Source organism: Corvus cornix, chromosome 27 (assembly GCF_000738735.6).
Source record: "Corvus cornix cornix isolate S_Up_H32 chromosome 27, ASM73873v5, whole genome shotgun sequence".
Lineage (NCBI taxonomy): Eukaryota > Metazoa > Chordata > Aves > Passeriformes > Corvidae > Corvus > Corvus cornix.
The window spans coordinates 398319-411239 of NC_046355.1; the positions used below are offsets into that span (position 1 = coordinate 398319).

General features: G+C 55.2%; 1 protein-coding gene across 2 annotated transcripts; it reads left to right on the forward strand.

Annotated features, from left to right (window-relative positions):
• Positions 1-1459: 1459 nt before the first annotated feature.
• ORMDL3 (ORMDL sphingolipid biosynthesis regulator 3) lies at positions 1460-12909 on the forward strand. 2 transcript variants are annotated; one of them, XM_039565789.1, is made up of 4 exons: positions 1460-1530; positions 7220-7420; positions 8645-8796; positions 8915-12909. In XM_039565789.1, the coding sequence occupies exons 2-4, from the start codon at positions 7247-7249 to the stop codon at positions 9048-9050; spliced, it is 462 nt and encodes a 153-aa protein (XP_039421723.1). In that variant the 5' UTR covers positions 1460-1530; positions 7220-7246; the 3' UTR covers positions 9051-12909. The 2 variants fall into 2 exon arrangements, with proteins under 2 accessions (XP_039421723.1, XP_039421722.1); XM_039565788.1 differs by lacking the exon at positions 1460-1530 and adding an exon at positions 3143-3249.
• Positions 12910-12921: the final 12 nt, after the last annotated feature.

Consider the following 12921-nt stretch of genomic DNA (forward strand, 5'->3'; position numbering starts at 1 on the left):
CCCAGCGAGGAGCTGCCGGGACCTCCGATCCCGGGGCAGCTGGTGCCAGCGCGTCCCGGGGCACTCCATGGCCTCCGCCCTGCCGCGTCCCCTCCGAACTCCGGTGGGAGCCCTCCCGGCTCCCCGGGCCCTCGGCGCCCCCCGGTGCTGCCCCCGCAACCCCCCAGGAATCCCCTCATCCCCTCCCCAGCTCTTCGGGGGGAGTAGGACACCCCTACTCCCACTCCGGCGGGGTCACGGTGCCCCCCCCGTCCTGTACCGGCATCGCTTACTCGGGGAAACCCGACCCGCGGCGGCGGCACCAGGCGGGGTGAGATCCAGGGGGGCCGGAGTGGGTCCCCAGCCCAGCCTCCCGCTTCCCAGGCCGGGGATCGCCGGGCTGGGCCGCGGCTCGGGGTCGCGCCGCCCCGGGGCACCGGCGAGGCTGGCTCAGGACCATGGAGAGCGGCCGCCGTTACCGGGCCCCGGGGCCGCCGGGAGGGACGCGGCTCCCGCTGCCCCAGCCCTGGATCTCCGCGGCGGGACAGCCCGGCCCCGGGCACTGACGTTCTCCCGCTGCTGCGGGAGGATAAACCGGTTAGGAGGCGCCTGGCCTGGATCTTGCCTCAATTAGGAAAAGGGAACCTGACGGCAGCCAGACAAGGCCACGGACAGATGCACCCCAGAGACCCCCGCACTCCCCGGAGCCCCCTGCGCTCCGCCGGGGCCCGGCCATTGCTGGGTCTGGAAGTGCTCTAAGAACGTGTAGATGTGGCACCTGGGGACATAGTTTAGTGGTGAAGGTGACAGTGCTTGGTTACTGGTTGGAGTCGATAATCTTAGGGGTCTTTTCGATGTTTCCAGGACCGGAGCCAAGCCCGACGCCGGACCGGTGCCGGAGTCACCGGGCAGGGTTGTCTCGGGACACGGCCGGGAGGCTGGCAAGCAGCAGCCGGCAGCCACAGTTGGTACTCTCGAGCACTTCTCTGGCATCTCCCCCTTCGGCCAGGAATTGGAGCAGCCCCGTGCTGCCCATCACCATTCCCAGTGCTGCGGAGAGCTGTGCACGCAGCGGGAGCAGGGATGGGCATGTTGGGATGTGGCTGCTCCGATGACACAGCCCCCCGCCGCGGGACGGGGCCGAGGGGCCAAGGTGACAGGCAGGTGCACGGGGGGATTGAGCTGGGACCCAGAGAGGTGGCGGGTGATCCCGGCAGAGGGCACAGATCCGGGAGTGGGAGCAGCCCCAGGGCTGCACCCCACGGGGCTCCCACGTGGAGGACACGGCACCCACCAGCCCAAAACCTGCAGTGCAGCACGACCCACGCGGACCCTTCCCACCGCAGGATGGCTAAAAATAGCTGGCACCGGCTTCTCGCTGCCACCACGGAGCTAAATATAACCGGCATCGACCGGGCAGCGGGACCGGCAGCCAGCAGAGTGGGAGCTGAGCACGGCCCGGCACCGGGAGAGGCTGGGAGCGAGCGAGGCCTAGGAATCCACACGGGAACGGCCCCCCTGAGCGCGGAGTGAACGCGGGTGCAGCTGCCGGTGAGCGGATGGGGCAGGATCCCCCCAGGGAACTCCCCGCCCCCAGTGCCGGTGTTCCCTGGGCGGGTGAGCGCGGTGTGGGGAGCCCAGGGAGCGGGTCGGGTCCCCCCCGCGCTCCACCGGCAGCGGCGGCTGCTGCATCACGGAGAGGGATGAATATTTATTGGCGTTTAAAAATAGCTGCTGCATTGTGCTTCCCCCTCACGTGCGGAGCCAGCGGGGTGCGGGGAAGCTGCTAAATTAGATGTCACCGCGCAGGGAGCTGCTCAGTCAGGCAGGAGCAGGATAAAAATAGAGCCTGCTGTGCGTGCGTGGATCTCCTGCAAAGCAGGACCGGATCCCGTGGGATCCCCCGCCTCCGCACGCCGGCATCCCCGCACCGCGCCCTGCCAAGAGGGCACCGCAGAGGAGCCGGGCAGGGACAACGCGGTTCCGCAGGGTGGCAATCAGCGGCCTTTCATCTGCTTTACCCCACATATGCGTCTCTCCGTGTCCAAAGCCCTCTGGAAGCAGACACTGCTGAGCTCTGGATCCGGCAAGTGCCCCCGTGCCCTGCCAGCAACACGGTGCCAGCCTATGACACCCAGGCAGCCCCGGCCCTGGCAGCCCGCGGGGTCTCTGTGCCCTCGCCGTGCCCAGTCAGGATGTGCGGCTGGAGCCAAGGCCTGATGGATGCAGACAGGGTCAGGACACAGAGCTCAGAGTGGAGGCACAGGGGCACTCAGGGAACCTCGACGTCGCTGTGACTCCACCTGGGCCAACACCAAAACCCACCGCGGGCTTTGGCGAGCGGAAGTGTCTGTGCCAGGTCGGGGGAGTGCGAATGGCACCGGCAGAGCCACATGTGCGCCGCGGGCAGCCGGGAGCGCCGCGCCCGGGCTCCGCACACAGCCAGGGGCTCTGCTCGTCTCCGGGCAGGGGGTTTGCAGCCCAAAGTGGCTCCGGCGCTGCCCCTCCGCTGCTGGAAGAGCCGGCAGCAGGCACACACAGAGCCCTGCACAGATGGCTGCGGCACCCGTGGGCCGTGCCAGCCCCACGCGATGAGCTTTGATGGTTGTGCAAACAAAAGCGGAGCCAGATGGTCTCCCCCCGCGCTCCAGCGCTGGAATCCTGCGCTCGCTCCCAGCCCCGACCTTGGCAGGGTGTCCTGCAGCGCTGCCGGCTTGCCCGGGCTGTCTGCACAATGCTGCTGATGGGATTTTCACGGTATCACGGAATCAGAATGGTTTGGGTGGGAAGGGACTTTAAAAATCAACCAGTCCCACCCCCTGCCATGGGCAGGGACATATTCCACTCTCCCAGGTTGCTCCAAGCCCCGTCCAACCAGACCTCGAACACTTCCAGGGATGGAACAGCCACAGCTCCTTAGGGAAGCTGCCCCAGTGTTCCCCACCCTCGGATTTCCCCTGGGAAAGAGAGGCGGGGGGAGGGTTGGGGGGCAGCCCAACCTCCCCGGGCAGGCTGGACGCACCCCGCGGGGTCTGGGGTTCTCTGTGCGCGGAGCGGGGGTTGGTGGAGCCCCCGATGCCCTTCCCGGAGCCGCTCCCGCCGGTTCCCATGGCGGCTCCGCCTCTCCCGGTGCTGCCGGACTACAGCTCCCGGCGTGCCGCGGCGGGGCGGGCCGAGGGGCCGCCGGGAGCGCACCGGGAGCGCACCGGGAGCGCGGCGGAGCGATCGCCGGCCCTGCCGAGTCGAGCCGGGCCGGACCGGGCGGGAGCGGTGAGTGCGGTCCGGGGGCGTGGGGCGGGACCGGGGGCTCAGCCCTCCCAGGGGGCGGCGGCGGCCGAGCCCCGCGGCGGGGCCGGGGGAAGGTGCCTCGCATGGGCCCGGCCCGAAAGGAAAACACCCCAAAAAGGAGAAGCGGGTGCTGGGATGGAGCTGGGAAGCGGCGGGGTGGGAGTGGGGGGTCCCAGTTAGGTCGTGCGGGTCCCCACGGGGGGGTCGCGCTGTGCAGAGCCCGGCCGGGAGCGGGTCCTGCCCCGGCCTCCCGGGGCACCGTCTCGTCCCGGGGAAACGGGGAGGAAAGTAGGGTCTGGGACCCCATGTGCGCCCGGAGGAGCCCAAGCCTGGCCTTTCTTTCGTGTCCAAGATTTCCCGTTAAATCCATGAGGAAAGGCCGAGGGGGCAGGACCCCCGCACTGAGCCGGGGCGGCTCACGTGTGTCCTCGTCCCCGTGTTCTCCGTGTCCCCTCCGGGACTCTGGCAGCCCCGGGCCCCCCGAGGAGGAACCGGGCAGCGCTGGGGCTCAGACATGTCCAACACGGCTCCGGGCTGGACGGACACAGAGCGTTGTGGTCCCAGTCTCACCTCTCACCCAGCACCTGCCTCCCAGCACAGCCCAGTTCACCAGGGTCCCCCATGTCCTCCGTGCTCTGGTTCATCCGTTGCCATCGGCAAAGAAGGGTTTAAAGGATTTGTCTGGGAGGTGGCAGCTGTTGCTGCCAGAGATTTAGATCTGTGTGGGATCTTCATCACCTGCAGTCTGGGAACACTCAAGATCAAGATAAGCACCTGAGCCCTCCTTCTCTCACCAGCCCAGTGAAGATCCTGCAGTGGGGTGCCAGGATCGGAGCATGATCCTGCAATCCCTGGGGAAGGGTGACGGCACTGCCAAATCATAGGATCATTTATTTAGGTTGGAAAAAGCCTTTAAGATCATCAAGTTCAAGCGTTAAGCAAGGGTACAGGAGCAGATGGTGGTCACACTCTTCTGGGGACAAAGGTGAGGAAGGAGCTGCCCCTGGACAGGCAGTAGGACAGGCAGGATGAGGCAGAGGGAGGGCTCAGCTCCACCGCCACATTGTGCCCTTTGCCACTGGCCACAGCTCCGACTTTTCCCCTCCTTGGATGGCCACTGTCCAATGTCAGCACAGCCCTGACCTTCACCCTCAGCCTGGTGCAACATTCAGGCTTTTGTGTCCCAAAAAAGAGTGGGAAAGCAGAGCCTGGCAGCAGCTGCTCTGGGAAGCGGGGTGCTGGAGTCCTTCCCATGGTAGGCTGTGCCTTGCTGTCCTGCAGGTGAACAAATCCTGGTGTGGAACTAGAAAGCAAACATGGGATGTGGGATGAGGGTAGAGACAGAGCTCTGGGAACTCGTGTGCCCTCAGCCAGGCTTGTGCAATCCAAAATTCAAGAGAGCTGGGCCAAGGGCTGCACAGCCCAGGGCAGAGCTGGTGAAATATTTAAGGTGGGGAAGGACAGAGTTGGAGACATGGAATCACCCTCATTGCAGCAATGTCTGTATCTCCTGCAAGAATGAATTAACCTCTCGTATGTTGCAGCATCCCACCCCTCTAATTCTTAATTTTACAAGGAAGGGAAACTGAGGCACAGAAAGGAGACTTGTTTCACATAGAGCTTCCAAATTGGGCCCTTTCCCACCCAGCTGTGGGTCTGCAACTGCCCTCGTTTGCAGAGGAGACCAAGTCCACGCTGCTCCTTAGTTTTTGGAAGTTACACTCGTGGTTGGAAATTCCACAGCACCGGCCGTGTGCACCTGTGGCTGCAGGGAGCTTCCACAGCCTCTGGATAACGATGTCACTTCAGGAAAGATTCCTGGAGAGAAGTTTTTTAACTGCTGATGAAACTAGATTTTAAGGCCTCCAGCGAGAGCAAGGATCCCTTTCTGTGGACAGTCCCTTCCCACTTCCCTCCTCCTGCACCCCCGCGTCGCTCCAAGACCCAGCCATGTGGTTTGTCCTGCTGCACAGCTGGAACCCCACAGGCACAGCTCTCTGTGCAGCATCCGACTGTTCCTCACGCCTGTCTCCAGCCTCCTCCAGACTAAACAAACCCGTTTCCTTCCAGCTGTCCTTGCAGGTCATGTTTTTCCTACACCTCTGCTCATTTTCTCCAGCTCCTCCCAGGACTGGACACTGTTCACCCAACATCCAGGAGAACTATTTCCCATGTCTGGCTCTCAGCATGCCTGTTTACACATTCCATAGGGTGTTTTGCTTTTTGTTGTTGTAACAATCTGACTTCTTTTGACTCATTTATGCTTCACCCCAACCCCCAGTTTTCCTTCTGAGAGCGCTTGGGAATTGCAGCAGGTTTAGGACAGAGCTGCTCCCCCTGCCAGGGGTGAAGTGCTGAGCTCTGGCTCCCAGTCCTGTTTCCAGACCAAACTTCGGGCTTTTCTCTGGAATATCCACAAGCTGGTGAGCTGGAGGGTGGGCAGCAAGGGAGTGAGCACCCCGCAGACCTGCAGCCTCTTTCCTGGAAACAAAATCCTTCTTCAGGTATGAGCTCCCTGATAGAGGAAGGTGAGGATCTGCAGCAACAACCGCCTGTGTGGATGGAAGAGGTTTGCAAGTTACTTGGAGCATTCCAAGAGCTGTGGAGCAGAGGCTGGCTGTGAGTCCCAGCCCTGGGCAGGAGCGGGGATGGAGTCAGCTCCTGAAGCAAGCCAGGCCCAGTGCTCCACGAGGGAGCTGGGAACAGCTGGCAGCGAGGAGAGTGGGATGTTGGATCTGGCTCGGGCTTGCCTCCGGAGAGCTGGAGGGAACAGCAACACAGCTTCCAGCTGTGGGAAGCAACAGCAAAGCCACGAGGCCAGACATCAGGAAACAGCCCTCACCGTGGGGTCCTGTAGCCAAGGAGGATGAACTGGATCATCTCATCAAACTCCGCTTCCATGGGACACAAAGATGATTTTACATCAGAATTTCCCTGATCTTGGTGTGAAGATACTCAGCTTTACAGTGGGTTTAGTTTGTGCTGTTTCCTGTAATCCCTGGATACCAGTGAGCCAGAGCTCTCCTGCTCCCAGCCAGCCTGGGAGCTGACCGATACCTGCTGCCACTAGCACTGTGTCAGTCCAAAAAGCCACTTGATACCTTCACTGTCTCAGGGGCACCACTCCAAGGACTTGCTCTGAGAGGGTGACACTCTCTTGTTTCCTCTCCTTCCTGGCATTGTCCAGAAAACCATCTTTGTGCTCCTCCTACGTGGCAGCTGTTCTTTCCAGGTAGGGGAAGGGCCAACTCCTCCACAGCTCTTCCTCCTGAAACATCCTCCCAAGGCACTTTGCCCTGTTATCTCTCCCTTTTTGCTTTTTACGTTCTTCAAGAAGAATTTCATTCCTTCCCTGGGGGGCAATTTTTTTTTTTTTGTTCCTCTTTTTTTCCCCTCTGTAAGTCTTACATCTGAAGGCAAAACACGTGAGCCAGAGCAGGAGACCAGCAAACCCGCCGAGCTGTGCAGAACCCTGTTAATGTAGTTAAATTAATTAGGAGATCTGTTGATACAGAGCCTTTCCTCTGCAAATACTGTGTTCCCTTCCCAAGTTTAAGGCATGCTGACTCCATAAACATGCAGGAAGCTTCCTGTGCTGTGTGTTTCCATGATTAACAGTGTAATGAGGATTTAAAAGTGCTTAAAAGTATTGGTTTGAGTTTTGTCAGGCAATCGTGGGATTGAACCTCAACACCTCGGCTCCAGGAAAACATCTCAAATCACAAGTAGCTTCTGTCACAGACAAGCTTCCCACACATAATTCCCAAATCTCAACCACTCCCGGAGTTAGCGACGTCAGCTCTAAGAATGGCTATAACGAGGGGCAGAGGAGGGAACTGACTTGGGATTTTTATAGCAAACAGCAGATTTTGGGTTGGCTTGACAACCAGCCGGTGCTCAGCCCCGCTGAGCAGTTTGGATCCAGGCTCTGACCTCAGTGTTTCTGTTCCAGGGGCTCCCATCAGCCACGAGAGCCAGGATGAACGTGGGAACGGCACACAGCGAGGTGAACCCCAACACCCGAGTCATGAACAGCCGCGGCATCTGGCTGTCCTACGTGCTGGGCATCGGGCTGCTGCACGTCGTGCTCCTGAGCATCCCCTTCTTCAGCGTCCCTGTGGTCTGGACTCTCACCAACATCATCCACAACCTGGTAAGGGAGCGGCGTGACCTGGGGCACCTAAGGGGAACCTTGGCCCAGCTGTTCCTCTGAGCAATCTGCTGAGATTCCTGTTGAAACAATTCTTTTGTGTTTCCAAAGATGCTGGGTGAGTTGCTCAACCTCCAGCCCTCAGCCTGTACTGGTGCCTCTGGGTCATGGATTTAAATCCAGCCCAGGTACAGGTGAGGCAGCAACAGCTGGTGAGGCTGCTCAGAAGGAACATGAATTCATTTCCTGCAGGGCAAGTCCTTCGTCGTGTCCCGTTCCCAAAGGGGTCTGTGACAGGCCCCAGATATTGGCAAGACATCGCTAGGGTTGGTAAAACCTGAATTGGCTTCATGAGAGTTAAGAAAAAACAGTATTAACTCCCAGATTTTGTTCTGCTTAAAGTAAAAGACTGGTCCAGGAACTGATTTCTTCCTCTAAAGATCAAATCTCCACACAGGTCCCCTTGGGCACAGGGGACAAAAAACTTCAGGGAGGGAGCAACTGCTTGTGTATCTTTTATTTTAAATAATATCTTAGCCTGGGAATATTCCAGAGACAAAAATGACAGGGATTGAGGACCCTCATGATAAGTTATTACCAGTGAGGGATAAAAACCTCCACAAACGCCCAAAGTGGAGCTGCTCAGGGGATAAAAACCTCCACAAACCCTCAAACTGGAGCTGCTCAGGGGATAAAAACAACCACAAACCCCCAAACTGGAGTTGCTCAGCGCTCAGCTCATGAGCCGCCGGCTTCTCATCCATCTTCCCTGCAGCTTTAAGTTCCGGGGACAAAAAGGCATTTAAAGGCCAGGAGTGGCTGTACTTTGGATCTGTGGTGTAGCCAGACTCTTTGTCTCTGACTTGTGTTCCCCTGGTAATCAGGGGGTGACAGACCTTCTCCCAGCATGTTTTCGGGGAGCGTTCCGCCGTGCTGAAGCAGGCAGGCGCTAATCTCCCGATCGCAGAGATCCCAGGGCTGTAATCTTGCCACCACCTCCTTGGCTCACACCCGGGAGCCGAGCGAGAGGCTTGACATGGAGCAGCCGAGCTGCCCCGGCCTTTCCCAACTCTCCTTTCCCTGCTTCCCTGGCCGCTCCGGGTTTTCCAGCAGCGCCACATCCCTCTAGTGGAACGGCGCGGGGGTGCAAGCTCCCAGATCCGCTGCCCTGGATCTGGGGTTTTTGGGATGCGGGGCCCCGTGTGCCTCACGCTGTGTGTCCTGCAGAGCATGTACATCTTCCTGCACACCGTGAAGGGAACCCCCTTCGAGACCCCGGACCAGGGCAAGGCCCGGCTGCTCACGCACTGGGAGCAGATGGATTATGGAGTCCAGTTCACCGCTTCCCGCAAGTTCCTCACCATCATGCCCATCGTCCTGTGAGTATTCTGGGGTGGCTGAGCTGCCTCGTGTCCCAGTATCCATCACTGCTCTGTCCCGGGAGACAAACACATGGAATGCCACAGCTTTCCCTCTGTTTCCACCCTCTCTTTCCAGGTATTTTCTAACCAGCTTTTACACCAAGTATGACCGGATACACTTCATCATCAACACCATCTCCCTCATGAGTGTCCTGATCCCCAAACTGCCTCAGTTCCACGGAGTCCGGATCTTTGGGATCAACAAGTACTGAGCGGCATGGCTGGAGCGGATGGCAGAGGAGCGGGGCAAAGGGAGGATTCCTTCTCTCCAGCCCCGTTTCCTCCTTCACGCAGACTGGATGTGGTTTCGCAGCGGCTGTTTAAATGCAGATCCCAACAGACACATTCTGCATGCTGGATCCTCGTGCCCAATAAATCCAAACCAGCTCCAGAGTAGTTTAGTGCGGAGCAGGACGTGCAACACCGGATTTCTCTTATCCCAGGGTCATCAGTAGATGCAAAACCACTGAGACTTTGAGGTACAGGATGAATTCTGGGAAGAGTCTCATCTATTCCAGACGTGGAATGACGAGGATAGGGATGAGGGGAAAAGCTTTTAGTGCTGGTACTATTGCTGTGGTAAATGCACTTTAAAATACATTTCCCTTCCTGAAGCTGGGTGCTTTGAGCAGAACATGGGGGAAATCCAAAGGGATACAGCCAGACTTTCCCAGGACTGGATTGTTTTGGGGTCTGATTTCCAGTTTTAGGTAGGAAGTGGGAGGGGGAAGTGAACAACAAATTTTTATTCTGCAATCGTTGACACCGCTGAGAAGGGAAGTTGTTTTCCTAAAAACAGCCCAGGAAGGAATGACCTCCATTTTGACAAAGCTTTTGGTTTCCTACAGCACCATCCGTGTGGTCCAGGGAAAAGGTGGATAGATCCTAAATTATGCCCATTATTTTCAGTTTATGCCTAAATCTGCCCAGGTAACTCCTCTCCCCATCCCAACCTGCTGTTTTTAAGTGCCCAGGGGCTCAGTGAGCATTTGGATCAAGGGCTGGGGACAGGTTCTTTATTAACCAACAACAAATGCCATGGAGCTCCTTGCAACATGGACATGGACAGGTGTGGGAGAGGCTGACGATGGACAGGTACAGGAGGAGGGCTGATTGCTCTAATCAAGCACTCAGCCATCCTTGATTTCATTGGAATTTGTCTCCTCACTTCAGCTCCTTGGTGGCTTAAGTGCATGTGACTGGGATTTACCAGTTCTCCATGGACTCAAGGGAAGCGAGGGTTGGATTTCTGGCTTACCTGGAAATCTGTCCCTCAGCTCCACGCCCAAGGGCTGTGTGAGCAGCAGCACCAGCAGCAGATGAATTGACCAGCAGAAGGAGTTAATGGGTCACTGATAATAGATTCACAGAGGAACAAAATTGAGCCTTTTCCCTCTAAAATTACCACCTAAATAAAGCAGGCTTAGGTTTCCTGGCTGAGACAGCTTTTTACTGTTTTACTGAAAATCAGAATTACCTGTTTTTCCTTTGCGTTGTGTCCCAAATGGAATGGGTTTTCCCTCAGTCTTCCCCTGTAACCCCACGAAAACCTGTATTTTTGTTGTCTTAGTGCTTATAATGTCTCACCTTTTTTGACAATGGTATAAATCTTTTAAATCTGCTTTTTTTTCCCCTGCAGTAGCAAATCCAGCTTTAGAGTCCATGGTGGAGAGTGTTGAGGTTTTGGATGTTCTGAGCATAGGATATGGAAGGGGGAATTTCAGATCTGTTACTACTCTATGCATAATTTTAGGCAAGTTGCTTCACTTCTCTCTCAGACTTCCTATGGGACTGCTATAGGGAAGGGAAAATACGGCGTGTACCTCAGAGGGCTGCTGGAATGCAGGGAGAATCATTCCCTAATATGTTTGAAAAGTGGAAATTCAAGTGAAAAGGAGGTAGAAGCAGGTAGAAGGAGAAGAGAGTTTGGCTGGGACCCCAGGGTGTTGACAGATGTGCAACTTCCTTGATGGGCAGGTTAAACCTTCAAACCCAGGACAGAAGAGCTGCTGCTTTAGCTGAGGTACTCTTTTACCCTTATCGGCTCTTTAAGCTACTAGACAATGATAATTGTGATCAAAATAGAGATATTTCATCAATCAGCTGGGAAATGACACAGACATGAGCAGTATTCCTGCGGGAAAGGCCACTCCAAGGGGGGCAGGTCCTGGCAGGGTGGCTGAGGCTGGACCTGAAATGCTGACTGTGGTGCTGAACAGACCTGAGTGTCTGCCCAGACACCACTTCCATCTCCAGGGGAAACGAAAGAAAACTAATTATTGTCTTAGAAAACATGGGGAAAACCATCTTTTTTGCAGCAGAAACAGTCTTTAGATGCTTTCAAACATTTCCTCACAGACAGACATATGCTGGGTATTTCTAAGCATATGCACATCACAGAACTGTAAATTTAGAATAATTATCAGTTGAAGGGATCGGCTTTTTTTGATACAACAATTCCCAGAGTCTCCTTGAACGCATTAGGACAGCTGTGGCTTTGAACACATTACTTGTGGACACTATGGACATCTGACCCTGTTTCTTTAAATTAAAGATCAACTGAGATGCAGAATGGGATTATAAACTTCTCAAACAAGCAGGTTCTAAAGCCTAAAGCCCCAAACTTGTAATTAAGGCTTTGCCTAGCAACAAAAGTAAACTTTTTTTTTATTTCTCTCCTTCACACAAATGATCATAACAGCCGATGCCGGAGTCACGTGACACTACAACACAGGTGTGGTGTTTTCCCATGGAATAACTGAGATTAACTTGGACTCAGTGAATCCAATCAAGGGAAACATAAATGGAAACAGGAGACATATGGAAAGGAGAGAGTTGAAGAAAGATTTCACGTTCTGTTGTGGAGAGTTAAGTATCTATATATGATGAATAAGTGTTTGAACAATTACACATCGGGTAGAATCTTTCTGAAGATCCTGGCTTAAGGGTAGGTGTCAGGATCAATTAAAACTAAACTAAAACTAAAAAGCAGTAAGTTAATTGTAATTAAAGCACCGTTCTTGGGTGTACCTGAGGCAGTCTGAAGTGAAAGGACAGCGTGGGCAGGCTGAGGGGTGGTCAGACGTGTCCTGGCAGGGGACAGATCAGGGGTGAAGCCACATTGTGGGAGGAGAAACAAAACGTGAGCAGAGCTCCTTCTTTGAGAGCAGAGTTTTCCCCAGGTGCCTGCATGGAGGAGATAACTGATCATTACTGATTTGAAATGGGGTTCTGATCACACCACACTTGACAGGTTTCCTCTCACATTTGTCCTGCATCGTGATCAGGGCAAGTTCTCACCTGGAGAGATCAAATCTCCTGTGACAGAGAAACAATTCCTGGTAAGAAGGTACTTTTCTCTTTTGTTCTGCAATGAAGGAGAAAAGCTTTTGAAAGGCTGGAATGCTTCTCAGGAGCTGGCAGCAGCCTGTCCCATCTTGTACTGGGCAAAGCCTCCTCAGCCACTGTCAGCACTACGCATGTATCCACGGGGTACGGCAGCCCCTGCTCCAGGACACTCGGAAAACCAGCAAGTCCTCCCAGCCTGATGCTCCTCAATCAGCAATCCTGGCTTGGGAGTTGTTTCACAGAGCTACCAGGCTGGCAAACAGTCCAAACCTTTGCAGAAAAAAGCCTTTAAAATAAACTAGATGGAGGGCTATTTAATTCTTGAGTACTTTTACGTTTGAATTACTGTTCAATTTGGGGTTGTTTTTAGAAGCTCGGTACTGGCCCTCAAGGAGGGGACAGCAGTGGGTTAACACATTAATATTCCTCCTTGTGACTTATGTTGCTTTATCATTGCCTAGAATATCTTTTAAGCATGCGAGTGTTGGTGTGTCCATACCCTCCTTGGATCAGTTAAATCAGCTGAATTAGTTGGGAGGGTTTTTTAAAGGAATGTTCTGTACAAAGTTTTAGGGTTTTTTTCCCAATAGCCTTCTTTTTGCTGTGGATACAGGAGTCTCATGTAGAGAACTTTCTAAAATAAAAGTGTGAATATTTTTATTACTCCTTTGTACAGTATTCTAAGAGAGACTAATAAAAGTGAACTATTCAGGTAAAAACTTGCACTTGCCTCCT